The 21,635-nt window shown below is 53.9% G+C and overlaps 1 protein-coding gene and 2 long non-coding RNA genes across 8 annotated transcripts in view; 1 reads left to right on the top strand and 2 right to left on the bottom strand.

Annotated features, from left to right (window-relative positions):
• Window positions 1-744: 744 nt before the first annotated feature.
• On the bottom strand, window positions 745-1,995 carry LOC111091577. Its single transcript, XR_005375823.1, has 2 exons — window positions 1,875-1,995; window positions 745-1,308 (listed from the first exon to the last, which is right to left on the bottom strand). It is a non-coding gene; the product is annotated as an uncharacterized LOC111091577 (long non-coding RNA).
• PTPN5 (protein tyrosine phosphatase non-receptor type 5) overlaps window positions 1,119-21,635 on the top strand; it is a 56,337-nt gene continuing 35,820 nt past the window's right edge. The window contains exons 1-2 of one of the 6 annotated variants that reach the window (XM_038569234.1): window positions 1,119-1,238; window positions 18,307-18,396. In XM_038569234.1, the coding sequence (XP_038425162.1) occupies window positions 18,377-18,396 (20 nt within the window). In that variant the 5' untranslated portion in view covers window positions 1,119-1,238; window positions 18,307-18,376. Of the gene's footprint in view, window positions 1,453-2,524; window positions 2,594-5,079; window positions 5,481-18,306; window positions 18,397-21,635 lie in introns of those variants that run through there. The other 5 variants (XM_038569233.1, XM_038569232.1, XM_038569230.1 and 2 more) reach the window with 5 other exon arrangements.
• LOC119865029 lies at window positions 9,732-20,778 on the bottom strand. The gene is made up of 3 exons (XR_005375822.1): window positions 20,642-20,778; window positions 19,445-19,861; window positions 9,732-10,106 (listed from the first exon to the last, which is right to left on the bottom strand). It is a non-coding gene; the product is annotated as an uncharacterized LOC119865029 (long non-coding RNA).

Below are 21,635 nucleotides of genomic sequence, written 5' to 3'. Positions count from 1 at the left end.
GCTGACCTTGCCGAGGCTCTCTGAGCCCTCCTCCTCCTCTCCCCTCCAACAGCCTCCAGGGCCTTCAGTGTTAAGGCAGCCCTGCTCCATGGATTTCGGCTTTGGAATTAGCTAGATCTGAATTTGAAACAACATCCCTCACACAGCAGCTGTAGGACCTTAGGTAAGTCACTTACCCTTTCTGGCTCCTGTTCTGAAAATGATGACATCCAAATGTCTGCCTCCCAAAATGATCATGAAGATGAACTAGAGCAGTGCCTTGGAAATAACACAAAACGGTGCCGGGAACATACTAAGTGTTCATTTCTGGTCACTGTTGTTACATTGACACCATCAGGGAAAATCAGCCTTAAGCTGACAGAGATGATGCTCTCAAGGCCTTGAGAACCAACTGACATGTCTACCTACGCTTCTGCACAGCTTCTGCACAGACCAAGCATCGTGGCCTGGTTATCTGACGTTTGGTCCATCCCTTATGCCACAGGCAACTACTTGTGGATAACAAGAAGACCTGGCTGGGTAGGCTCTGTGCCCCTCCCAGGAAAAAAAAAAAAAAAGACTAATCAAGATCCAGGCCTTCCAATCATTGCCTTTGATCCACAAACATGCACTGATGGTCCCTTTTGTGCTGGGACCTGGGGAGAGATGAGAAACCTGGACCTATCCCAGGAGTTTATGGTGCACTTGGGAAAAAAAAAAAACAAAAGACAAGGAACCGCATCATGGTAGACAGAAAGGAATGAGTGCTGAGTACCCCTGGGGACATGAGTGAAAGCCCCATGGAGAAGCATGTATTTGAACCGGACCTTACAATCTAGGTGAAACGTCAGTGCGTGACTTCCCAGGCTGAAGGCACCGAATGAACACAGGATAGAAATGGGAAAAATACAGTTTGTTTAGAGAACCGAATTTTGGTGAGCCTGGAGGACTGGAACGTCAGAGGACTGAGGGGAGAGCTGGCAGTGAAGAGCCAACGAGCCACAGGAGACGCAAAATAAAGGTCATGACTACCGTGGAGAAAATAGGGGCAGGGGGCCTGCAATTTAAAACGGGATGGTCCAGAAGGCCTGTTGGAGGTGACACGTTTAAGAGGTAAAGGAGCAAGTCATGTGACTATCTGGGGGAAGTTTCCAGGCAGAGAACATCGCCGCCGTGCAAAGGTCCGGAGGCCAGGGGGTGGCTGCCATGTTGGTGATGCATTGAGGGGGACCAGTGTGGCCGGAGCGGCAGGGAGTGAGGTGAGAGTTCAACAGGAGCCGGCTCCTGAGAGGTCTGGCGGGCCGTTGTGGGGCTTTAGCTTTCACTTGCCTGAAACGAAGAGCCATTGTAGGATTTCCAGGGAAGGCGAAGACTTAGGTTTTATACGCATCTCTGACTGCTGTGTGGAGACCCAACTGCGGGGGCCGAGGCTGAAGCAGGGGGGGCAGGCTGGAGGCTGCTGCAGAAATCCAGGTGAGCGAGGATGGCGGCTGGGACCAGGGCGGTAGCTGGGCGGTGCTGCGCCTCGGGTCCCCGGGTCCCCGGTCCCCGGTCCCCGAGTAGCTGGGGCTGAGGGCCCCTGCCCTGCGAGCAGCCTGACGCCGCCGAGAGCTCCCTCCTCCCCCACCGGGAGTACCAGCAACCTCCCGCCAGCGGGGCGCCGGCCTGGGCGCGTGGGATTGCGGGGTGCGTGGGCAGCCCCGGAGCCCACGGGGGCGCCGCGGCAGGTGCGAGCGCCGGGCGGGACAGTGTGGCGGGGCCGGGTCGAGCTCCCCGGACCCACGAGGGCGGGCGGGGGCGGGCGGGGGCGGGCGGGGGCGCCATCCCCCCTGCGGACCCGGGCGTCGCGCCACAGCGCCCCCTCCTCGCCCTCCCCCGGCGCCCCCGGCACTGACCCCTTTGTGTCGCCTTCCTCGGCCCGCAGCCGTCCGCCTGTCCGTCCCGCCCTGGGCTCGGCGCGCACGGCCCCGCCGGGGGTCCCTCTGGCGGCCGCCGGATCGGCGCACCCGGGCCCGGGGCTCCCGGGAAGAGAGAAATCATGAATGAGACGCGCGCGGGTGTCCCGCTCCCCCGCCCTCCGGGTCCGGGCGGCCTCCGCGCGGGGGCGGGGCGGGGGCGGGGCGGGGGCGCGGGCGGGGGCGCGGGGACTCCGGGCGGCGCGGGGGGCGGGGGCGCCGAGCTCAGCTCCGCCGCCGGGACGCGGGTCGGGGGCCGGGCTGGGGCCGCGCGGGGGCCCGGGGCGCTGCCGGAGCTGCCGCCTCCGCCCCCGCCCCCGGCCCCGGCCCCGGCCCCGGCCCCGCGGGTCCTGCGCAGCTCCCGGGGGCGGGGCGGGGCCGGGCCGGGGGCGGCTGCGCCCGCGACTCCGCAGCCCGAGCGCGCTGTGGGGCGGCCGGCCGGGGAGCGCGCACGGAGCGCGGGACGGAGCGGCGGGCGGCGGGCGGACGGACGGACGGACGCCCCCGCACACGCAGACGCACGGAGCTCGGCGCGGCCCCCGTCACACACCCGGGAGCACACGCAGACACGCGCACCCTCGCGCGCGCACCCTCCCGCCCGCAGCCCGGAGCCCGCAGCCCGCAGCCCGCAGCCCGCAGCCCGCAGCCCGCTCTGGCCGGTAAGTGCGGCGCCTCGGTGGCGCCTTTGTGCCGGGAGCCGGCGGGGAGGGCGCGGGGTCCCTGCGGGGCGGCCCCGCGACGGGCACCCCCCACCGCCCGGGCCGGCCGCCGCCACCGCCACCGCCGCCGCCGCCGCCGCCGCCACCGCCACGCCCCCGTGGGGCTCCCCGCGCCCCCGGGCTGGGGGAGGGGGCCCGAGCCGCAGCCGCTGCCCGCGAAGCTCGCGCGCGTTCCGGGGAAGGATGGAGACGCTGCCCCGGTCCGAGGCCCCGCGCCCGCCGCTGCTGCTCGGCTCCCGGCCGCGTCGCCTGTCGGGGTCTGACGCCCCGCGGGGAGGCTGGAGGGCGCCGCTCGCCCGCTGGCCTGGAAAGCGCGGCCCCAGCCTTCCCCTCGCCTCCCCCGACCCGCGGACCTTCGACAGCCCCCCCCACCCCCCACCCCCAAAACGAGAGCCCGAGAGCGCCGCGCGCCCCCCTCCCCCGCATGCCCCTTCCCCCAGAGGAGGCTCCTGCCAAACGCGGAGCCGGGCCCGGGGTCCGGGTGGGAGCCCTGAGGGCCTTACCTTACCAAGGACCGCGTGGCCTAGAGGGTCGGGACCAGATGAACCCTCGGGACTCATTTCACCCCCTCGCTTTACACATGGGGAAACTGAGGTCCAGGGAGGTGGCTCGACCAAGGTCACCAGAGTTAATGACCAAGCCCGCATTAGAATCTAGGGTCTCTGGCTTTCATGTTCATTTCCCTCCTACATAATTCAATCCTATGCCCACTGAAGCCCCAGAACCCCAAAATTCATGAGTGTACCAGGGAAGTCTTTGTGATTCCAGCCCTGCCCCCGCTTGGAGCGGCAGGTGCCATTCATTTGCCACCATCCTTACCGTGGGGTGTGTGTGTGGGGGGGAAGGGTGGCCTTTAGTTTGCCACAGCCAGCCTCAAAGGAGAGCTCTCTTATGCAAGCAAGCACAGGTTTGGGGATTGCATTTGCAAGAATGAAGCAGCTCTAGGCAGGAGATCAGATCAACCAGTTGATGTGCCAACCCCTTCCTTCACCTTTACCAGACTATGTGCCTTCCCAGTCACACTCCCCTCCTCCTTAATGGCAGGGGTCTTCTAATCTAACCAGGCCCCCTTCGTCATCCCTTTGAGGAGGTCCCCAAGTCCTTCATGTCGGGCCACCCCTTCCTCCTTGACGTTTGTTGGCTACAGCCTCTTGGTGTTGCTGACAAAGCTGCTGGGGAAGCTTGAGTTACAGCCTCACCAGGCTCGGAGGGTAGCTCAGGGCAAGACTCCCTCAAGGGCAGCTGGGTGTCCCCAGAGCTGAGCCCGATGGCCGGCACACACAGGGTGCCCCGAGAGGTATGTTGAAGGCGTGCAAGCTGGACAGTGAATGGATGAAGTCGAGCACTTTTGAGGAGACTCCATTGGGTGAGATAGTTGGCAAGGAGGGCAGTGTTCAGTCTCTAGGGGCCTGAGGCTCTTGTCTCGAGAGCCTCCCTCCTGAGTGGGGTGAGCAGCCTGGCAGGGAGCAGAACCAAGGTGAGTGGGTGGCCCGACTCCAGGGACCAGCACTGGTCCACGTAAATGGCATCCCACTCGAGAAGCGCCATGCACATAGGCGTCTTAATGCGAGGTGCCCCCTGGCTTTTTGTGGGGTGGTGGCTCCCAGGCAGAAAGTGCAGAGGTCCGGGTTCCAGGCCCTGTGTCCTCCTCACCATCTGGGCAGCTTCAGTTAAATGCTCATAATCTCTCTGGGTCTCAGTTTCTCCATCTGAAAAATGAGATCGTTAGATTGGAAATTTTCAGGATACCTTTCAGGTCTGAACTGTTGGGGGTGGGGAGGGGAGCGCTTATTTATATAACCACTGTGGGCCTGATTTTCCTCTTCTATTACTCTGCGAGGGAATAAAATGAGATGAGGTAATTTATGTAGGGTACTTAGCACTGAGCCTGGGGCATAGAAAGAGCTCTAGAATTGGTAGCTATTAATACCATTAGAACCCCAGCTTTGTGGATATACCCTCCACTTCTTCCCTCTTTAGGTTGCCCAAGGGCACGGGATTTTAGGGCCTCGGAGTCCCTCTCTTTGAAAAAAATCCCTTCCTCGCCCGACTTAGGGCTCATCCAGCCTAAGACATCCATGAAACCTCCCCGGGACAAGTCACGCTTCCATTTATCAGTTGTTTTGTAGCTAATCGTGACCGTATTTAGTAACTTATGTAGTGTCGCTTACATTTAATTCTCCTAACACACCCGTAATAGCCATAGAGTTATCATTCCCGTTTTATAAATGGGGAAGTTAAGACGCAGAGTTTAACCTACCTAAGAAAGCATACTTTAAAAGTCTCAGAGCCAGAGAGCTGTGTCTCGGAGCTCAGATGATCTAAATCCAGATTCCAAACTCTAAATTCAGGTTCTAAACTCTTCTAAGTCATGTTGCCTGTCTTTGCCCAACACCTGCCCTAAAAGAGCGACTGATGACCTTTGGGAAAGAGTTGAGAAGAAGAATGGGTTTTATTCTTCTGGAAAATCAGGAAGAGCTTCTTGGAGAAGCTTTGTAGCATTTGAGTTGGGTCTACGTGATTAGCACACTCGAAGAAGGAAAGATTTCAAGTACTGGAAGCCGCATGAGCAGAGAGCAGACAGTGGGGGCTTCTCAGGCATGTGTGGAAACTGGAAAGTGTTTCATTCCAACTGGAGCAGAAAGGATAACAGAGGAGCTGTGAGAAGGAACTTCTAGGTAGAAAGGTGGAGGCAGTTTCTGGGAGCATTGAATGCCAAGCTGAGAGGTTGGTCTTTAGGATATGATCAAGCCTGGCCATTAGGAAACTCAGCCTGGCTGCCTTGTGGAGAACAGATGAGGGGAGGACCCACTGGCAGGGAGCCCAGGTAAGAAACAATGACAGTGGTCTAAGTAAAAGATAAGGAGCGGGGGTGGTTGTAAGAATGAAGAGAGGAGGAGGCCCGGGTGTCACCAGAACTGACAGTGGTTTGGACACAGGTGCTAGAGGGAGGGAGGAGTGAGAAGTGGTGGCAAGGTTTTAAGCCTGAGTGGCTAAGGATGTCATTCACAGAGAAAGCCCAATGGGAGGGGGTATGGGGAGGCCTGCAAGTGGGGGCCGTGGATCTGACAGGGAACCATAATGACTCCTGCAAAGCTGGCTCCTGAGCACCCCTAAACTGTCAAGAGCCAGTTTGTTCATTCATTCATTTGATCTCCAGATACATATAAACATCTGTTACGTGCCAGGTTGTTCTGGGCTCTGGGGATACATTGCTGAAAAAGATGAACTTCCTGCCCAAGCTCTACCAAGGGAGACAGAAAATAAAACATAAGCAGAGATATGACATTTCAAGGGGCGAGCAGTGCTCTGGGGGAAAAAACAGGGTGGGGCGGGGGAAGAGTGAAGGAAGAGGTTTGCCTTTAAATAGAATTGCCTTTGAGGAGGTGATAGTTGACCAAAGACCTAAGCGAAGTGAGGAGACCAGGGGAGAATGGCATTCCAAGAAGAGGAGACCACAAGTGCAAAGGCCCTGGGGTGAGAATACCTTGGCGTTTTCAGGGAACAGGAAGTGTGGCAGTAAGAGATAGGAGAGAGGAAGGATGGTAAGGGCAGAGGTAGGAGAGGCAGGGCCAGCTCATGTAAGTGTTTATAGGCCTGAGGAATAAGAAACCGCAGTGTTAATGAGTTCCAAGAGAACCAGAGTCCTACTCTCCTTGTATTCTAGTGACTGGCAAACCAAGCCTGACACTCAGCGCTGGCTCACTAAATAGTTGTGGAATGAATTAATGTTAGAAATGACCACCTACGTATGAAGCCGTATGCCTTGGAATGATACAAACCTCTAGATAAAGACATGGCATAGTGAGCTGTAGTATGATCAAAATGATAAAGCTCAGATGATTTGACTGTGCTGCCGTTCAAGTTTGAAAAGCCCATGGTTCGCAGATTTGTTAGACAGCAAGCATCTTGGTGAGAATTTCTGACTTTGGGCTAATGGAGGGGGTGAACTGTTCGTGGCCAAATCTCCCGGGCACTGTGCTGGCGAAACAAAGACCCTAAATTGTCCTTCCTCTGCATGATGAGGTGGTTGGTTGAAGACATTAGAGAGGCTGTGACATGTCCGTCTTAAGAGTCAGAACGCTCCCCTCTCCCCGAACTCTCTGAAAGCCACTCAGAGGGATTTGTGTGGACTTCGGTGGCGGGCGCAGTGTGGGTGTCTAGAGTCAACTCCAAAGATTGTATGTTTCATCATCGGCCTAAAGGTGTTGCCTGGCCTTAAAAAATAAATTGCATCGTAAAAATAACATGACCAAGCTATAAAGCAAATGTAAGATTAACCATGATCTTGAACATCCTGTTCTATTTCTTCTAAAAATCTGTGTCTTGTTTTTTCTTCCTGCAGTTTATTTTATTTTTTTTTAATTTAAATTCCCGTTAGTGAACATACAGTGTAATATTCGTTTCAGGTATACTATTTAGTGTTTCGACACTTCCGTACAACACCCATGCTCATCATAGATGAGCATCACCTTAATCCCTCTTTAATCCCCATCACCTATTGCCCCGTCCCCTCACCCCCTTCCCCTCTGGCTACCATCAGTTTGTTCTCTCTAGTTAAGAGTCTGTCTCTGAGTTGCCTCTAAAGGTCTGTATTTTTAATAGATGAAATCAGTCAACGTCGGTTTTAGTACCTTGTGTTTTTCCTTAACATTTTTTCATGACTTCTTCTGTGTTCCGTCATGATCTTCTTTTTATCCTCAGTGGCTTTACTATATTTTGTTTAGCTGTTTCTTTGTTGATGGATATAGTAGTGAACATGTTCATGCACAGCTTTCCCATCTCAGATTCTCAAGGCATCCGTTTTAAGCATCCTCTAGAGGGTATGATGGGACCATGGAGGGCCTAAAAAGGGGCCCAGGGGACAGAAAAGGAATGACTATGGACAGAGGCAGGTTGATTTCACCGGCAAAATGATGTGGCTGTGGGTCCTGGGGTAGAAGGAGAAGAGAGGACACCAGAGCAAGAGCCAGGAGAGGATGAACAGGGAGATCATGGATCAGGAGGCCAGAGGCAAAAGAGCACTTGAGGATGTGACATCTGATTCGAGATGGAGTCCCTCCAGCATTCTGTTGGTTTAGTTTGGGGCGCTTCTTTAAAATGATGAAGTACACGAAGTTTGCTCTTTTACCCATTTGTAAGTGCACAGTTCGGTGGCATTAAGTACATTCACGGTGTTGTACCGCCATCACTCCCCTCCGCCCATAGAAAGCTTTTCATCTTGCAAAACTGAAACTCTGTATTCATTAAACAATAATCCTTCATTCCCTCCCAGCCTCTGGTAGCCCGAATTCTACTTTTTCTCTTTATGAATTTACCTATTGTAGGACCCTCATGTAAGTGGAATCATATAGTATTTGCCCTTTTGTGTCTGGATTATTTCACTTAGTGCCATGTCCTCAGGATGCATCCATGTTGTAGCAGGTGTCAGAATTTTCTTCCTTTTTAAGACTGAGCAATATTCCTTTGCATGGACAGACTGCATTTTGTTTATCCGTTCGTCCATTGGTCACTTGGGTTGCTTCCAGCCTTTGGCTCTTGTAGACAGTGCTCCTATCAGTATTGATGTAATATCTGAGCTCCTGCTTTCAGTTTTTTTTGGGTACAGACCTAGAAGTAGAATTGCTGGATCATATGATAATTCTGTGTTTAACTTTTTGAGGAACCAAGGGGGCTTTTTTTTTTAAGGGATTTTTGTGGGCCCAGCATGAAGAGGGCCACTAAATGAAGTCTTAGGAGTGTGGAGTCTGGGAAGAAGCCATTAATTAAAAAAATAAAAAATACAAAAGGATGTACTCAGGGCACCTGGGTGGCTCATTTTTTAAGTGGCCAACTCTTGGTTTCAGCTCAGGTCATGAGATCAAGCCCTGCGTGGTGATCTGCACGCGGCACAATCGCTTCAGATTCTCTCTCCCTTTCCCTCCAGCTCACACACTTTCTCTCACTCTCAAATAAATAAAATCTCTTTAAAAAAAAAAAAAAAAAGGTAGAATTTCATGGCTTCTTCATGGCCTTGAAGATAATAGGAGAGAAGGGAGTAAAAATGAATCCAGCCTCCATTTCTGAAGAATTATTGTGATTTAGAGGCATTGTGGGTGGAAAAAGAAAGTTCTCCAGGGACATCTTAGTGGATGCAGTTCATTCATGCATGCAAGTATTTACTGTGCCAGGAAATCCACATGGCCATGAGGGCCCTCCCCACAAGGAGCCTGTGTCTCCTGGGGGGTCCCCGACAGGTAACCCTGCAACAGTCCTCCGTGCCCGATGTGTGATCTGATGGTAACAATAAGCCCTCACTTCTTGGTGCTTGTGACATTATCTCACCTAATCCTCCTAACAGTTCAGCACAGAAGATTTATATTGTCCTCAGTTTCCAGACTCAGAGAGCTTAAGGAACTTGCCAAGAACACACAGCAAGTATGTGGCAGAGCCAGAATTCAGACCTAGGCAGTGACTGTCCTCTGGTGCTGGGCCAAGGGTTGTGGGAACACAGGAGAGACGCCTGCACAGCACGGAGATCAGAGAAGGCTTCCGGAAGGAAGAGGTGAGGCAAGGATCTTAAGTGTAAGTCAGCCGTGTTCGAGCTTCTTTTGCCCATGATTTCAGAAAATGGTTTTCTGGAGCAGCAGCAGCAGAGCAGCCTTCAGCCCTGCCGCCAGTGACTCTGATCCCCCAGGGCGCCCCACCTCACTGAGACTCCATCCCAGAGGAGGACGATCATTCATCATCCCGGGTGCTTATCATGAGGCAGGGAGGCCAGGCAGGGGGTATTTCCTTTTCCCTCTCATCTCAGCTGCCTCTGACTACCCCAGCTGTCCTCCTTCCAGCCCCTTCCAGCCCTAGGGGCACATGCGGGCCTCCCCCATCCTGGGCCTGAGCAGCTTCAGGACAGCAAGCCGGAAGTGACCAAATACAAAGCCCAGGAGTGGCCATGGGGGTCCTGTGCCCACCTTCCTGCTTCCCAGCAGGTACCCTCCTAGCCTCTGAGAGGGAGAGCTCTTCCTTGTGGAAGCATCTCTGGCCCCATCCCTCAAAGATTGCCAGCAGCACCTTTAGTCGCAACAACCAAGGACGCTCACACACGTTTTTAAGGTCTAGTCTATGAACAGGGAGAGGTACAGACCTTAAATGTTGCATTCAGTGAGTTTTAACGATGGAATCAAGTTACAGACCCGTTGCCAGGATTGAGATGGGGTGCATCTCCACCACCCCCGGGCGTTCCCTCTTTCTCCCGTCCAGTCATTAACCTGCCCCTAGAGGTGACTGTTGTTCCTGGTCCTGTCATTCTGGATGTTTTGTCCGTTCCTGAGCTTCGTAGGAATGGCATCAGAGCATGTGGTCTTCTGTGGCATCAGGCAGTTTGGGGGAGCCTCCACGTTGGTGTACCCCCAGCCTCGCCGACACAGATTCCTAAATGCCAGCCAGAGCGGCGACACCTGCCACCGTCATCCTGCTGAGAAACAGCGGCCTCCAGTTAAGTCAGGGTGCCTTAGCCTGCTGCCCAGAGCCAGCTGCCATGTGGGGGTCCCCTCTCCTGCCCACTCCCCAACTGCTCCAGGGGGTCCTTTCCTCCCACTCCCCCTGTGCTCTCATCTCTCCGGGCCTTTGCACCAGCGCCGTCCTCTGCCCGGCTGTTCTCCCTGCTGTCTGCCGAGCCCCTGCTTCTCCTGGAGATGCTTCCCAGACCCTCCCCTTGTCCCTCCTAGGCACTCCCATTAGGTAGCCCCCTTGACCTTTAGCACTTTTCCTTCCTTCCTTCCTTTTTTTTTTTTTTTTTTAATAGTTTCAGAGGTAGAATGTAGTGATCATAACACCCGGTGCTCATCCCATCACCCAGCTACCTCATCCCTCCCCCCCCCCCCCCACTCCCCTCCAGCAACCCTCAGTTCGTTTCCTAGAGCTCAGAGTCTCCTGTGGCTTGCCTCCCTTTCGGTGTTCATCTCATTTTATTTTTCCTTCCCTTCCCCTGTGTTCATCTGCTTTGTTTCTTAAATTGCACATGTGAGTGAGATCAATATGGTATTTGTCTTTTCTGACTGACTTATTTTGCTCAGCATAATACCTTCTAGTTCAGTCCACATCGTTCGTTGCAAGTGGTAAGATTTCATCTTTTTTGATGGCTAAGTAATGTTCATATGTACACACACACACACACACACACACACTCCACGTCTTTAGGCATTCATCTGTCGATGGACACCTGGGCTCTCTCCATAGTTGGGACATTTAGCACATTTCTGACTATGTACTAAACTGGATGCTGGCTGAGGGCAGAGCCTGGGTCTTAGGCCCAACAGAGCTCATAGTAAAATGGATTTAAGGTCTTGGAGGCAAACTGGATTTAAAACAACCATCAAAATAAATCTCACCTGCTCTCTGAAGCTGATAAGAGAGCGTGAGATAATCTCTGACTACAGGTGGTAAGTGTAGAGTGAAACCCACCGCCAGTGAGGCAGAGACCTCCAGCCCTTCCCCAGAGGACGTAGCATCATGGGAAATGGTACCAATGAGTACAAAGTAGTGCAGCTCAGGGAGCCAGGGAAAAGAAATCTGAGTCAATCAGGGAAGGCTGCCTGGAAGAGGTCAAGTTCCAAATGTTTTCAAAGAGGAGTCAGTTAAGCCAGAGAGTTGCATAATCGGGGTAGTTCATGGAGACCCTTAAAGCATGATCCACAGTAGCCTGGATCTGTCCTCTTGTGACCCTCGTCCTGAGTCTCACATGGCTGCCCTTCCTTTTCATTTCTTTTTGCTCACTTCTATCTTCTTTTTCTCCCACATAGTCACTCCTTCCCATCTTTCCAAATCTGAGAGTACAGGAAAATGCTGATGCACAGAGAATGCTGGAGCCCTCTGCACTGGGCTCCCTGTCGTGGGCCCCATGGGAGGAGGCCCATCCTCTGCCCCCTCTCAGCCTGGGACAGCTCACAGGAGCCCAGGTTTTTTTGTTTTGTTTTGGTTTGGTTTTTTTATGATAGACATAGAGAGAGAGAGAGGCAGAGACACAGGCAGAGGGAGAATCAGGCTCCATGCCAGGAGCCCAACGCAGGACTCGATCCCGGGTCTCCAGGATTGCGCCCTGGGCCAAAGGCAGGCGCCAAACCGCTGAACCACCCAGGGATCCCCGGAGCCCAGGTTATGAACAGGAGAGCTGGGGAGCAGCCCAGGGTGGAGTGCAGTCTGTTGCCAGACTCCGAATCACAAGTCAAATGCCAGGAGGAGAATTCAGCCAGAGGAGCAGTCAGCATGCACTGGGCTCATTCACTGAAGAGGCTTCCTGGAGGAGGCATGGTGCCGAGGAAGGGCCCGAGGCCACGGCTCGGAAAAGAGGAACAGGGAGGCCTTAGCAGGAAGGAGAGCAGGAGAGACCAAGGCTGAGAATCAAAAATGAGCGTGGCCGGAAACTGGGGCAGTTTTCAGGCTGGAGGAGGATTTGGGGAATTCCCTGAAGTCACGTTTCCAGTTCTTCGACCCACCTTCCCAAGGGCTCTGAGTCTGATGAGGCGGACCTGGGAAGAGCCCAGGGCTCTCCAGAGGGAAGAGGAGTCTGTTCTGCTGGGGAGGCCCTGCACTGTTCTCATTAACTCCAGGAACACCTGACGGAACGCCAGGAAAAAGGAAACAGACCTTCGTAGCTGATGGCACTGCCTGGTGCAAAGAGCAAGAGCATCTCCTTGCCAGGTTGACTTAGAGGGAGCAGGCAACGGAGCTTTGAGCCAGGTCAGCTGTCACGAGGAGGATGTCGGCCTCGGGTTGCCTGGTACTTCCTTTACTCCCGTTACTTCCACAGCCTCTACCAGAGAACCCTGCCACAGGCAGCTCTGCTGTTCCTGCAACTCCCAGGAAGAGACTGAGGTTCGGAGAGGTCCAGACCCTGGCCAGGGACCCCATGGCAAAAGCGCAGGGTTTCAACCAGGTCTCTCTGCCTCTAGATCCATCCTTTTTTCAGAGCGCCACAGGTGCCTTGAGGCATATGACCTCAGAGTGCTCAGCTGTCATGTCTTGAGGGATTGCACCCATAACTGAGGACCTTGGTTGACAATCTGCCCTGGACCCCCAGGTTTCCAGCTGTACTAGCACCAGGCACTAAGAGGACCAACCATCCTTGGCCCAGGACCAGACTGTTCTGTCTTCTCCATGGGCCACCCGAACAGGACTAGAGTGACCCTGAGCTGTGCTCGTGCCAGAGTCTAACCCCTCTGAGTGCCATTAGCTCCTGTACAAAGTGAGGTCATGATGTCTTTTTCCCAAGGTTGCTGCAAGCGTCCAATTAAATAAGGTATTAGAAAGCATGTAGCACATAGTAGGCATGCAGCTGATACTACATTTGCATACAGGAGGTTGGACCCTTTTAAACCTTGACTCCTGGTCCTGTCTTTTTTTTTTTTTTTCCTTTCCCATTCCATTTGACGCTCTATTGTCTCTCCTGGTAAAGGAGCCTCAGACCCAACTAATGTTTCCAAATGTAGCCTCTCCCAGGCCCTGCATCGGACTCCATTTGTCTGAATCTTTCACCAAATCCTAAAGTGCCAGGGTCCTCAAGCCTGTGCTGTCAGTGCTTGGGCCAGACCCAAGCCCTGAGGGGTTAAATCAGAGGCAGAGGGTGGGGACTGTGGCCAAGGACTAGACCTCATGGTGGGCTGTGGCTGAAGCTGGAGCCCTCCCTAGCTGGAGTGGGGATCGACCCTGGCTCTGAACCCCAGCCCTCCTGTCTGTACATGCATACAAGCCCTACGTGAAAAGTGGGTTCATAAGCATGAAGAGCAGAGTAGATGCCAAATAGGACCATCGTGGATGACAGGTAGTCCAGGCCAGCGGTTGGCATCAGGACATCTAGGGCTGAAACCAGAGGCAGATAGACACCAGCAGCATGAAACCATTTGTGATCCAGGAGGGTGTGTGACCAACACAGGCTGAGTCAGAATTCTAGGTCCCAGTGGGTTGGGGAGAGCTGCAAGAGTGGACCGAGCCTCGGTCCTAGAAGGCAAATGACCAAGACAGAGTTCCTGCCAGGTGTCAGGCGAAAGGCCAGGTGCTGGGATGGGGCCAGTGTCAGGGCCAGACAAGGAGCAGGGAGACCGAGGACTGCTGCAACTCCCAACAACCACCGTATGAGCTACCTCTTCCATAGCATCCTCGGTGCCAGGCGTTCCTCGAGGAGCAGTGTGTCTGCTCATCCCACGATGTGATTGTAAGGATGAGAAAACTGAGGCACAGAGGGTTGCAGTGAAGCTCCTGATCTCCTTCAAGACTGGCAGCCGGACCCCTCACATTCCTAGCTCGAAATCAGCCATCGTGGGACCGTTTACACTGTGAAAACTAGCAAATGCCACTAATCGGGGCTTTTAAAGTTATTTTTTGTTTCTGAGAACTAATTTGTTAGCACATCACAAGACTCGTTCTAGAGTCTCTATGGGCCTTATTTATATGAGAGAAAGAAGGGCTATATTAACTGAGAAACAGGCAACACCTGACGTACAAGATGAGGACAGCTAACATTTTTAGGTGGGTTTTATTTTTTTAAGACTTTGCTTGAGAAAGAGTGTGCAGGCATGAGCAGAGGGGGTGGGGCAGAGAGGGAGGGAGAAGCAGGCTCCCTGATAAGCAAGGATCCTGATGCAGGGCTCGATCCCAGGACCCTGAGACCATTCCCAGAGCCAAAGTCAGATGCTTAGCGGACTGAGCCACCCAGGTGCCCCTTCAGCTAACATTTTTAGGAGCTTACTGGCCCCTGTTCTAAGCATTTTCCATGTATCTCATGTCAAAACTTCATGTGAGGGGGCACCTGTGTGGCTCAGCAGTTGAGTGTCTGCCTTCAGCTCAGAGCATGATCCTGTGGTCCCGGGATCGAGTCCCACATTGGGCTCCCCTCAGGCAGCCTGCTTCTCCCTCTGCCTGTGTCTCCTCCTCTCTCTCTGTGTCTCTCATGAATAAGTAAAATCTTAAAAAAAAAAAAAACCTTCACATGAGGATCAAAATTCACTTAAAACCCTTTTTGAAAAAAAAGACTTTATTTGAGAGCAAGAGAGCACACGCAGTGGGGAGCGGCAGAGGGAGACAGAGAAGCAGACTCCTCGCTGAGCAGGGAGCCCGATGCAGGACTCGATCCCAGGACCCCAGGATTGTGATCTGAGCCAAAGGCAGATGCTTAACTAACTGAGCCACCCAGGCACCCCTCACTTAATACCTTTAAGAATCCGGGCAGCCCCAGTGGCTCAGCAGTTGAGCATCTGCCTTCGGCCCAGGGCGTGATCCTGCATGGGGCCTGCTCCTCCCTTTGCCTCTCCCTCTCCCTCTCTGTGTCCCTCATGAATAAATAAATAAAATCTTAAAAAAAAATACCTTTAAGAATCCTCTGAAGTGTGGATGGCTATTCCCATTTCACAGGTAAGGAAACTGGGCACCGAGAATTCAAGTATCTTGTGCAAGATTGGACAACTACTGGGGGATCCTTAGTTCCTACTCGGCACCCCAATCCCAAAGCCTGTGCTTTATGGTTTTTAATGAGCCACCTATTCATACTCCATCTCTAGTCTGCTCTTCATTGATCTTTTCAAGAAATGTGTCTTGAATATATCTGCCAGGTGTCAGCTAGAGCGGCCACGTGGGGAGCAGGAAGGTCCGTGTCAGGAGCTGTACACTCAGTGGTTTAAATAAAGCCCCGGCCTAGGGTTGAGGCAAACGGAGTTTGAAGCCTGGTTCTGCCACTTACCAACTGTGTGACCTTGAACAATGACTCAGTCCCTCCAAATCCCAATCTCTGCATGTGTAGGAGGAGGGTGATAACTGTGTTTAGTTGATAGGGCTGTAGTGAGACATGAATGATGTAGTACCTGCCCAGCGGTTGGCATGGTATCCAGCACACAGCAAGCCCTCAGTTGGGGGGGGGGGGCGTGATTCTAAACCACAGGTTTGTGTACAGATGCCTCGTGGGGATTGGGGATTCAGGCGTCAATAGATCATTTCTGAACAGAGAGGTGGTAAAGGAAGTGGGAGTACCCAGTTTTTCCTTTCTTTTTTTTTTTTTTAAGATTTTATTTATTTATTCATGGGAGACACGGGGGGAGGGGGCAGAGACACAGGCAGAGGGAGAAGCAGGCTCCATGCAGGGAGCCCGATGTGGGACTCGATCCTGGGTCTCCAGGATCATGTCCTGGGCTGAAGGCAGGCGCTAAACCGCTGAGCCACCCAGGGATCCCCTACCCAGTTCTTCCTAAGGGAGTCAGGGATGGTTCTGCCGAAGAGGTGACATTTGAACATTTGAATGGGATCTTAAACAGGTGGTCAAGAGTTTTCCAAGCCCGGAAGGAGAAAGGGGGCTTTTTTTCCGGTGAAAGGGAAAGAACGTTCCAAGGAATTATAGGTGAGGGTGGGCATCTAACTGAATACCCTCACAAGGGGTGTGCTCATGCCTTCACGTCTGTGATAGTCTTCTCCTCGTACACTAAACTCCGTACCTGGGTCTTGGAAGGTGTTGGGAGAGGGAGCAGAATGAGTGTTTCAGAGTGTTGGAAAACAGGGTTAAACCAGAGGACCTTTGAACTCTGAAATCCGGCTCTTCGGTTGATCTTTCCTGGGCTCGCCACACAAACAGGACCATCCGCAGCAACACTCATCACCAGAACTGGACATGGCCCCAGTGGGGAACTGGCTGGGGTGAGATGGGCCCTACACACTTGCCGGTCAGGTGGCCTTTGCCCAGCGGCTCCGTGGTGCGGGCGGCGCCCTCTGCTTGCTCCCTGCCGCTCCACCACCGCCCGCCTCATTAAATCCACCTCGACAGCCCTGAAGTTGAGCCTTGACCTGAAGGAAAGGCCCGTAAAGGTCATTAAGTTCCATTCCCTTGGTTCTCAGGTGGTGCCACTGAGACCCAGATCCGAGGAAACGACTGGCCCAAGTCACACGGTGGCCTTGGACAAGAGTCCAGGGCTGCTGGGTCCTTCATGAGTGCATTGCTTGCTCCAGTAATGGAGCACATAGGCCTAATCATATAGGCTCCCCACCCCAGCCAAGGAGGACTCTCTGGGCTGATTCTTCCTATGGAGCAACCTGAGGCCACAGTCCAGGCCAGGACTTCCAGTCATTCTAGGCCTGGGGAGGGCACACAGAGCACGCGTTAGGGCCCTGGGCTGGAGGACAGGCACGCTAGAGTCCCCCTCTGGCTCCTCCACTAATTTGCCCTCTGCGTGAACCTGGCAGGGTCACTTCACCCCCAAGCCTTAGTTGCTTCATCTGTAAAATGGGATGCAGCCTCATTGACCCATAGTGAGGATTTTTTTTTAAAGAACATACACAGCACAGCTGCTGTAGTCTGCTGATTCATGCATGTTCACTCGCTCCCCACTTTCAGAACATTGTTTTCAACAAAGGTGGAAAGCCAGAAGAGAGGAGAGCTTAGGAACATGGGCAGTGAGGAGCAGAGCTGGCATTTCTAGCTGTGTGACCTGGGGCAGGTCACTTCACTTCTTTGAGTTTCCATCTCTCCATCTAGAAAACACAGAAGAGTGTGTTCCTCCTAGGGCTGTTGGAAGGATTAGGGTCTGCCTCACCTTGGGAGGGAGGGGAGAGAGATGGAGAACGAGAAGGAAGAGCCGCACAGATGAGCATCTCCATCAAAGCCCCTGCCCCACGTCACGCTCCCTTCCCACGCTCCCCTTGTGAGACTGAATTTCTTTCCATCTCTTGCATGTGCCCTGCTTTCTCCTAACTCCAGGCCCTCCTTCTGCCCGGAACACCCCACTCGGCCGTCTGTCATCCTGTGGCTGCTGACCCCAGCTCCTTCTTCACAGCACATCCTCCATTCCTTCCTGGGAAACTTTCCTGACTTCTCTGCCTCATTCGGGGCCTCACCGGTGCCCCCCGCACTTCTCCATCTGACTAGCCACATGTGTCACCACTGCCTTTTGCTGACCCAGTAGGCTGTGAGCTAGACTTCACACCGTGGCCTGCACACAGGAGCTGTTTAGTGAACACTAGCTGAGCAAATGAACATTCCAGCCCCTGGATCTGACTCGCGCGGAAGATGGAGAACCTGGTGTTGCCCGAACCCCTCTGCAGGCGAGGCCTCTCCAGCATCCCTCCACCTTCCCTTCCTTTGGGTCACTGCCACACCCACGCCCCAGTCTCCCACCGACAGAGCAGGAGGGAGAATTTATCATTTATCTGGGCACATCCCAAGCAGAGAGCACGCAGACCCTGTGTTTGGGATCCAGAACACTCCCAAGTTTGCAGTCTGCTCAGACGTGGGGACAGATGGCCGGACAGTGGACAGCTGGGCAGGGAGGGTAGGCAGCATGGCAGGATGGAAATAGCAGTGAACTAAGCGTTGGGAGCTCAGGGCTCAGAGCCTGTCTGTTCCCCACACATCGGCCTGAGTTCTCTGGTAACAAGCAACAGAAACTGGCTCTGAGTCATTTAGGCAGAAAGGTCTAACACAGAACCACAGGTAACAGACCTCTGGTCCTGGGCCCTCCCTGTGGCAACGGACAAGCGGGGCACCCAAAGAAGAGTTACCTCCCAAAAGGAGTTTGGATTTTGTTAACTACCTGAAAACCGCTGCCCGTGCTGTGTGACGTGAGGCAAGGCACTCAGCCTCTCTTGCCTCAGTCCTCCATCTGGGTGTTCTAAAGCTGGCCTCTCTCCATTCATATCTCTAGTGTGCTTTTTGCTGAAGAGCTTCCTGCCCTGGCCCCCGATGGCGCCTTTCCCCATCCAGACACCTTGGGAATGAATTATGAGGAAGCCAGGTGAGTGGTGTGTGTGGGCTTCCCTGCAGCTCACCCCACTGAGGAGGGCAAGCCCTCTCCTTGTGCATGTGCTGGGACACGGGACTTATTTGCATGAGGTAGTCAGCGTGATGCTTTGTCTTCCATGAAACCAGCATGTCCTTGGCCCCTGCATGCTAACCACGCTGCTGAAAATCTAGGTGGCATTATGGGCCTCTTTCTGGTGGTGGTCTGGCCGTCTTCTCCAGGCTGGGGAGCTCCTAGCTAGAGCCTGTCCTCCCGGAGCCCCCAAAGCCACTAACCCTAAGACCCTCCCCCTGCCTCCCACTTGACCTCTCTAACATGTACCCCAGCAGGCTCGGGTTCTGAACACCTGGGATGTAGAGGTGGCTGAGGGGGTGGGGATGCTCTCAAGTGATTGGAAACCTGGGGTAGGGGGAGGCAGGGGCATAAGCAGCTAACTGTAGCAGCAGAACACAAAGGCAGAGAGACGTAGTGAGCCAGGAGTAGGGGCGAGCCCCGAGATGGGAGAGCTTGGTTCTCCCCAGAAGATCAGGGAGTGCTCCAAGGAAGAGGTAATGTTGAGGATGGGTAAAATTTGGCAGGAGGGAGAAAGGAAACTTCAAGCTGAGGTAACAGCATGAACAAACGCCTAGAAGTAGGAGTATACAGGTTTGATTCAGGGAATAGCGACGTCTGGCGGGATCAGAACTCTGGGAGGGCAATAGGAGTTCGACATCGACAGTGAGGGGTGTCTCGGGGGCCGCAGAGCCCCAGGAGCATGAATCCCAAGGTAGAGGGCATGCCTGCCTGGGGTTGGGTCAGGAGGTTGCTGGGGGCTCAGGCTAACACCCAGGAGTAAGGCCTACCCAGGAACAGGGGGCAGGCCCCTCGGCCTCTCTCCCCAAACCTATCAGCTATTTCTCTACACTAGTCCTGGGCAAAGCTGGCATCATCTCTTGACAGCACCCACCCATCTCCCATTCCATCCCCTAGGGAGAGGTGATGTGCTCCCCCCCCATCCCAGACGGGCCTCTGCTGGGCCTCTCATCCAGCCCACAGCAGGTACCTGCCCTGTGTCTCCCCTGCTAGCCATGAGTTCCGGGAAGATGAGGCAGGCTGGTCCAGATCCAGTCTCCAGCTTCCAGCAATGGTGGGACAGCTGCGGGGTACACGCCACCTTCACACACACACCCGTGAACGAGCGATAGTGATGTTGTTCAGGCCGCGAAGGTTCTGACCGCCTTATTTTATGAACGCAGCTTCAGGGGCCCAGGGTGAGACAAGATTACCCAGTCATAGGCATGTTGGGAGCTGGGTTTAAGGGAGAAGTTTGGTTCGTAGCAGCACTGTTCATAATAGCCAGAAGGTGGAAGCAACCCAGATGTCCATGGCTTGATGAATGGAGAAATAAAATGTAGTATATCCGCACAGCCGAATGTTATTCAGCCATAAAAAGGAATGAAGTACTGATCTGTGCTCCAACCTGGATGAACCCAGAGAACATTATGCTAAGTGAAAGAAGCCAGACCCAAGGCCACGTAGTGTATGATTCTGTTTATATGAAATATCCAGAACAGGCTAACGCACAGGGACAGGAAGCAGATTAATGATTGCCAGAGGCTAGGGGAGGGGAGAATGAGCAGGGGCTCCCTCGTGGGTAGGAGGTTTCCTTGTGGGGTGATGAAAATGCTCTGGAACTAGAGAGTGGTGGCAGTTGCATGACGTTGTGAATATATTAAATGCCACTGAATTGTACAGTCTCAAAATGGCTAAAGTAGTGAATTTTATGTGAATTTTAGCCCAATTTAGGAAAAAAAGTAATTCAGGACCAGATGAGATACCACCGGCCAGGTCTACCGTCTGCTCCTCAAAACACGTGCCACTGGCCCCCCTCCTAGTATAGGTCTCCCCTCCTCCCCAGACCAGGGGTGGAGAGCCTGTGGCACCTCGGTTCATGGCAAGCCCTAAGGTCAAGTGGAAGAAGGCAGGATTTCTGACACTGAGGCCTGCTTCTTGCTGATTCACCTCTGGTCGAGGCCCGGCCCCCGTCATTTCCACATCCCACCCACCAGCCTGCTCCCCTTCAGCACCAAATGTTCCATACGTCTCAGACCTCTGTGCATTGCTTTTGCTGTCTGCACCGTGAAGGAGGTTCTTTCCCTTGTCACCCCTCATCCATCTAGAAACATCCTTTAAGAAGCAGCTCTTATCTTCCCCTTGCAGAAGATCCTTCCCCCTGCCACCCTGCACCCTGCCCCCTCACCACAATCTGAGCTGAGCTCCCCAAGGTATGGCGTGAATACGTCGATCAGAGCAGGTGTGGGTGCAGTGGTGTTTGCGTGTGTGTCTTCCTGAGACGACTGGCAGCTGTGCAGGGAGGGGCCTGGCTTGTTCGTCATTGGATTCCTAGGACAGCTCTGGTGCCTTGCTCACAGGCGGTGCTCAGCGAACGCTTGTTGAATGAGGCAATGGCTTTGGGAAGCTTCTGTCCCCGCCCAGATATTCCCCATCAATGAGGGAGGGACAGGCTGGGTGATCTCCGAGTCCTTTTATCTCTGGGGTTCTCTGGTTCTAAGAACAGCAGTGGGGGGCCCGCCCAGCCAAGTGGCTGCATGTTCTGCTCCCGCCGCCCAGTGCATAGAAATCCAGGAGAAAGAGGGAGCCTGCAGTAATCCACTGCAAGCAGCTATTTCTGCTCTTGGCCGGGAGGAGAGAGGGCAGTGTCCAGAGACTGGGCTTCTCCCTCCAGCCCGAACGGACCATCTCTTCTCTTTGGAAATCTAATTAAAACCCTTCCCTGAACAGCCTCGCCATGCAGGTTTGGGCTGAGGTGGCCTGGAGTCCCTTCAACGACAAAGCCGAGCAGCGGGCTCTTGCTCCATTTTCCTCTGCAGATGAGAGGTGCTACTCTTTCTGCTTTTCTGATTATGAAATTAGTCATTTTCTAGGAAGCTTATTTATAGAGTCCGCTGCACACATGCAGCGCTGAGCTATTCTGAACACGGCTTGGGGCCTGGGAGGCTTAAGGTGTGAAAGCAGCTGTGAGTCACACACGGGTCCCCTTCCAGAGGTATCTAGATACCTTGGTTACCTTTCTGCACCCAGCCAGGAGCCAGCCCTCATGGGCTGCTCTCCAGCCAGGGTGCTCTTTACAATAAGGACAGAAAAAGCTCAGGATCCCAGTCCCCATGGCCACCAGCTGAATATAGTACCTGGAGCAAGTCAGACCCCCCCACTCGGTGCCCCATTTGCCGCCT

Source organism: Canis lupus, chromosome 21 (genome assembly GCF_011100685.1).
Source record: "Canis lupus familiaris isolate Mischka breed German Shepherd chromosome 21, alternate assembly UU_Cfam_GSD_1.0, whole genome shotgun sequence".
Classification (NCBI taxonomy): Eukaryota; Metazoa; Chordata; class Mammalia; order Carnivora; family Canidae; genus Canis; species Canis lupus.
Note: the sequence above shows the minus strand (reverse complement) of the source record. Positions and strands in the feature narration are given on the sequence as shown.